The 6,785-nt window shown below is 30.7% G+C and overlaps 1 protein-coding gene across 1 annotated transcript; it reads right to left on the bottom strand.

Moving 5' to 3' along the window:
• Positions 1-5,183: 5,183 nt before the first annotated feature.
• Positions 5,184-6,029, bottom strand: CCM_09619 (uncharacterized protein; the record flags this gene model as incomplete). The annotated part of the gene is made up of 3 exons (XM_006674752.1): positions 5,184-5,385; positions 5,450-5,766; positions 5,817-6,029. 3 exons carry the CDS (start codon positions 6,027-6,029, stop codon positions 5,184-5,186), a joined length of 732 nt encoding a protein of 243 aa, XP_006674815.1.
• Between the last annotated feature and the right edge of the window lie 756 nt (positions 6,030-6,785).

The following is a 6,785-nucleotide window of genomic DNA, read 5'->3' as shown; positions in this document are numbered from 1 at the left end:
CTATTAAAAGAATATAAATATATATTATTAAAAGTAAGTTAAATAGCTATAGATTTACCTAATATATTACTTACTATAAATCTAATATAAAAAGAAAAAGAATATTTTATAATTCCCTTTATACTATATTAGTTTACTAATTATATAGGTTTATATAAGTAAGATTAAGCTAATAGCCTTTCTTTATAATAAAAAAGTTCTTAGATTCTTTTTACTAATATACTAATATAAAGAGGGACTTATAGATCCTATTTATATTATCCTTTCCTATTTACTATTATACCTAAGCCTAAATATAACCCCCCTTTAAAACTAAAGAGATATTCTTCTAACTTTTAACTATTTAAAGTATATAATAACTATTATAATATAGTTCTATAAATAGTAATAACTATAATACCTTTAAGTATAAATAAATAATAAAGAATAATAAGCTAGATTAGGTCCTAATTAGGTCTTAATAATAATATAAATAAAGGTAGGTTTAAAGTATAATATTCTATTATTTAATTAAAGTTTTTTATAAATTTTTATTTATTAATATAATAATATTTATTAAAAGTTAAAAAGAAATAAAACTAAAATACTTCTTATTAAACCTAAAGGTAAAGGTAGTTAAAACTATCTTAATTACCTTAACCTCTTTCTTAATAATATCCTTCTTAACTACCTTCTTAATAGTCTTTTTAAGCTTTTTACTTTTATTTAAAAGGGGCCTTTTCTTCTTTTTTTTATTCTTAATACTCTTTTTAACTAAGCCTTTTCCCTTTCTATTAATAAGGGCTTTCTTAGCTCTCTTCTTTAAGATCTATTATACTAAAAATAGACTTATAATAATAATATAATTAAAAAAAGTTTAAAATAACTTAAATAACTCTAGCTTATTATTATTAATAACCTTATTATAAATAATAAAATTAAACTTATTAAAAAGTATAAAAGTATTATATTAAAGCTTAAAATAATTAATTAAAGCTATAAATAAAGAGTATATTATATATATATTATTAATAAGTCCTTTAAAAATACTTACTAATTTACTCTAAATTATAAATATACCTAAAAATAAGTATACCTTATATATTAAAACTAAGCTAAAAAGTATAATAAAAGTAACTATACTATAAGTATACTTCTTAGTTATATTACTTATAGTATAATATTAATAAATAATTATATTATATAGTTAAATATATTTTTTATTCTTTTTATTAATAAAACTATTAATTATATTAAAAGGCTAAATTAAAGCCTTAAAAATAAATTAAATAACTTATTAAGATTAAATAGTAATAATAAACTTAGTAATAAATATATAAATATAAAAATAAAAAAGCTTTTTCTTTATATACTAAGAATAAGAGTTTAAGTTTAAAGCTATATTAATTAGCTTTTAAATAGGAAAATAAGGTAAAAAAACTTATCTTTTAGCTTATAATAAACTAACTACCTTTTATTTATAAAAAGTAAATAATTTATATAGGGAATTTATATAGAATTAATACTTATAGAAGTAAGGTAATATATTCTCTTTATTAGCTTCTTTTTTAGACTTTTATTTACTTTTCTTTTTTTCTTTTTAGGCTTTTAAATTAAAAAGAATAAAGTAAATAATATAGTCTTTATAGCCTTTATAAGACTAATAAGAAAAAAAAAAGGAACCTTAAAGGTAATAATATAATATTAAAAGTTATAAAGAAACTAGAGAAAAAATAAAAGATTAATAAAAAGTAAAAAAAAGAAAAATAAAAGTAAAAAGTAAAATAAAAGCTAATAAGAATTTATAAAAAAGATTAGGCTATTTAGAATAAACTAAAAAAACTAAATAATAAACTAATAAGCTATAATAAAGTAAATCTAATTAAAAATACTTTTTATAAAGTATCTTAAAACTATAAGCCTAGACTTATATAAAAGCTTTAATATAAAGAAAAATATAATATCTTATAAATTCTTAATTATTAAGTAAGATATATTAATAAGTATAAAGAGTAAGAAGAATAAAGAAAAATATATATAAAAGTAAATAAAAGCTATAATATTAATAGTTAAGAAACTAAAAGAACTAATAAAGGGATTAAAAGCCCTTTTTTAGTTAAGTATAAAAGTAAGAGTTAATAAATAAGATATTATAAAGTAACTATATAGAGTTAGTTAATAAAGAATAATAAGATTTAGTAAGGAAAGGCTATAAATATAAAAGAAGGGAATATAAAAGGGAAAGAAGAGGTAAAAGAGAAAAAGAAGGAAGATATATTAATAAGAATAAAGAAAATAATATTAATAATAAAGAAAAAAGAAAAAAAAAAAAAGAAAAAAGAAAAGTATTTTTTATTTCTTACTAGCTACTAGCTAGTAGTTAATAAGGTTTTAAATTACTTATTTATATAAAATCCTATTAATTATAAATAAAATTAAAATAATAACTTATTAGCTATATACTAGCTAATAAAAAAATAATAATAATTATAAGTATTTAAATAAAGTATAACTAAAATTATTATTTAACCTTTATTAAAAGCTAATAATTATAAAGAAAATATATTTATTTATTTACTAAGTCTTATTATATAATATAAGCTAATAATAATAAGAATTAAAGGTAACCTTAAAAATACTATTATAATATCCTTTATAAGATATACCTTAAACCTATATAGATAAAGTATAAGGTATTAAAAGTAAAAGAAGATAGTAAGTAAAGATAAAAGTTAAAAACTTTTAAAGGGAAGGAGAGGTAAAGGTATTATAAAAGCTAGAAGGCTATAGTAGTAGTTAAGCTTAACTAACCTAAAGACTTATAAGGCTAAATATAACTCCCCTTAATATAAATAAAAATAAAAAGAAAGAAAAAGAATTAAAAAGTTAAAAGGTTAAAAGAATAATAAACTTAACTAGTCTAAAGATATATAAAATTAGATATAACCCCCTTAATATAGATAAAAACCTAAGAGGAAAGAAGGTAGTTAATAGGCTTAGCTAACTAGAGTAGTATAGGCTAGATATAGGCTAGGATATAGATAAAAACCTAGTATATAGTATTAAGAGGGGTCTTACTAGACCTCTATATACTTTAGAATAAGACTATAAAGAATCCTATAAATATAGATAAGGTTTTCCCCTAGGTACTCTAGTTTTTCCTTACTTTATAATTAGTAAAGGTACTAGATAGGTTATTTAGCCTAATTAGTATATAAGAATAATAATAATAATAATTTACTATTTATTAAATTACCTAAATTAGACTTTATAGTTTTTCTAATACCTTAATAAACTTATAAATATTATATTTATTAAGAATTATTATATAATAATAAATTAGTATATAAAAAAAGCTAGTTTTTATCTAAATAGCCTTAGGTTTATATTTAATATAATAAGGTATTAGTATAAGGAATTTACTATTATAGTTTTTTTAATATTTATAAGTTTATTAAGATATTAAAAGTATTATAAGGTTTAATTAAGGTAATTTAATAAATAAATAAATAAATATTATATAAATAATTTATAATACTTATTTTATATATTTTAAAAATACAATAAGTTTTTAATTTAAATCTTAATTATATCTAAATAGTTTTAATTAATATATTTTTTATTATTATAATATACTTTTCTTTAGTTAAATATACTTTTTTAATATATGCTGGGGTTTTGAGAAGGACGGCTTGTTAGCAATACGAGGTCCCGTCCGCGTCCTCTAGCCCTGCCTATTAGCTTCACCCCAGCCAAGTTCAACACGGGCGAGGGCGCTAAAGAATTTTTTTAACGCAATTAGCAACGCTAGCAACGCTAGCAACGCTAGCAACGCTAGCAACTCCAGGGATAACTGGAACACAAGCCTCGCGCATAGCGCCCAATAGCGATGGCCAAGACAACCAACTCAACCCAAAGTCCACCCTATGGACGCTTGATTCACCGAAAACCGCTGAGAATATACTTTTGAAACCACCCTGGTAATTGTTTTCCTTGTTAAGAAAAGGAAATAGTGCGTACGCGCCTTTCGGTCGTTCTTAGTTAAGCCTAGGGCAACAAAAATCTCTTACTTATCACATGTTAGGAGCTACTAGTTACCCCTCATCGCTAGCTTAGTAAGGTAAGTCATAAGTGCTAGAAATTCGACTAGCATTATCTAGACATTTTTCATTGCGCAATACGTCTAAGTAGCTCAGCATATAAAATACGAATAATAGCCTCAATAAACATACTTCTAAAAACTTTAAATTGAAAGTAATATTTTAGCCCCTGTTGAACAAGAAAGCTCCTACTTTGCACATCCGCAGCCGCCACATCGAGTTGCGCCCGGGTCGCCGCCGCAGACTTTGCAATCCTTGCACATGACTGGCGTTTTTCGCTAGTTCACTTCCGAGAAAATTTGCAAGTGCTATTAGGTTTAGTATTGTACTGAAATTGTCGGAAATGCTACTAACTATGTTATGGAAGGAAAATAGCGATCAGTAGGTATTTTCTTTTGCTGGGAAAAAGACGGATAAGTAGGGGCTGGACTTGCGTTAAAAACGCTTTTTTCAAATTTTATAGAGAGCTACTAGCCAGACCGACTCAAAAGGCTAGACGGACTATCCACGTGATTATAGAAAAGTGGGGGTTTGTAAGGTATATAGTTTTAGGTGTAATTTATATATAAATAGAAGTACCTTTTGAATAACCACGTGGCGTAGAGAGAATCAGGCAATGGCGCAGAATAACGTCACGACAGGCAATAAAGGCTCGGAAGTCGCAAACGGCGCAATCCCTAATGAGATATTTAGCGGATATTTTAAAACCGACCAGCAGTCGAGAGTGGCAGACGGGCGCGCAGCTGTCGCAGCCACGAGCCATTTGGACCAAGCAACAAACCAGCCAATCATGTCCTACGACAATCAGTACTCGGCCATAGATAATTCGTTTTCGGCCACTACCAACCTCATAAGTACAAGCGTTGTCAACGATCAGCGCGCAACAGCGCGAAGCACCTCATATCTGATAAGTGCCTTCGGTTTTCCCAGTCACGCAATGGACGGATCCCTCAGCGGCAGCCAACATCCAGCATCACCTACCATGGCGAAAAGTCTCGCGGTATATTCGATGGATGGATCATTTGAGACTCTTCGGCCGTTCCCGTCACAACATCTATTCCTTGAGTCATAGCACTGAAAACATGCTCTATTTCTTTGTTCCTATCACGAGTTGTTCCCTTGCCCTGACATGTTGAACTTCCGAAAAGTGAAATGCCCTCGGAATCCTTGACTTTCCAGTTCAGCAACCTTAGAGCGCAGCGCTTGCGTGTCTGGTAGTTCCATCCAACCCCACTCTGCTACTTGCTCGTCTGTACCCAATCCAATATTCATGAAACCTCCCCTCTCGCAAGTCCAGCCAACTCGACTATCGATGATTGTACTTGTCCTAGTTAGCCGATGGACATATGTTTCGGGTTCGGCAGACCTACTATCCACCGTTAGGCATGTCCTCGATCCTTGTTATAATGCCGTCTCTTTTCATGTTACTTAAGGGCGTGTTTAAGAGGCCCCAATTGTCAGAATCGTCTTTCGCGCTGACGAATTGTAATTGAGAACCCTCGTAGTATATCACTCTGGATCCGGGCATCCAAAATTGCACCAGAAGAGTATGAATCGCTTCGCGATGATCCCTTTCATCTCTATTGTGAAAGAACCATGCGTACTCGGATGAAAGTCGAGCGCTAAAGTATCGGGAATAGCCCCAGCGATAGTCTGGGATGATGGATAGCACGATCCCACGGATTTCCTATCATGTTAGATAGTGGCATAGAAAAAGAAAATCACATTCAAACGTACAATATCATTCATAGTGTTGCGAAACACAAAATCTAATCCCTGCGGCGTCCTTGTATAATACCCCTCGTTGAAAAAGCGAGCGAAACGCCTCCCTTTTCCTACGACTTCCTTGGCATTATTTTCCTCCTCCTCGGCATCTTTGACTAGGTAAACCCCGGTTCGCTCGATGGAAGCCTTTGCCTTGAGCGTTGAGTCTGAATGCGATGAAGACATGGTTGCGCAACTTTTTAAGGTGGCCAAGCTTTGAGGGATACTATGATGGACTTTTTATACAGTAATGAGGGGCATACACAGTGGACCTGCTGTGGAGCGTCGTTATGGTTACATAAGACAGCAACACAGTTAACATAGATATTACGCAAAATTGCTCTTAATTATGACTAGTTATCTATTCACGAGACTAACCCTGTCTATAATCACCACAACCTCCAAAATAATAAGCTCCTGCACTCTAGACTTGGTGATTCCGTCATCTGGCTACAGCTGTCTCTTGTCCCCGCGTGAGCGGACCTCGCTTCCGAGGACCAGCCCCGGAAGTCGCCGCGCCAACTATTGTCCCCCGGACAGCCGATGACTCTGTCCTTGGCCATTCCCTCGACAGTGCTGCCCTCCTCCCCGGATAGCTGAGCCTTCTCCTCGCATCCATCAAAATTCAATTCAGTGACCCTGCAAGGTTTGCGCCCGTGATCTTTCGCGTACTCATGCATGCGGTATCTGAGAAGATGCCTTGCAGCATATCCTGGGCCGGCTGAGGCAAGTTTCGCATCAATGTTTCGGCAAGTGCCCGAGGCGTTGCGCGAGATCGGAGACCCGTGACTCTTACGATAGCACTGGCAACAAGCACAATATAGAAAACCGAACAGGCGCTATGCACAAGCCTATTAAAGAGTGGGAAGAGTGCAGTAGCAACAAAGATAATCACAAGAGAGTAATATATTTTGTTCATAGTCTTGTCAAAACCCAGGCTCG

This window comes from Cordyceps militaris (assembly GCF_000225605.1).
Source record: "Cordyceps militaris CM01 unplaced genomic scaffold CCM_S00010, whole genome shotgun sequence".
NCBI classification, from domain to species: Eukaryota; Fungi; Ascomycota; class Sordariomycetes; order Hypocreales; family Cordycipitaceae; genus Cordyceps; species Cordyceps militaris.
Note: the sequence above shows the minus strand (reverse complement) of the source record. Positions and strands in the feature narration are given on the sequence as shown.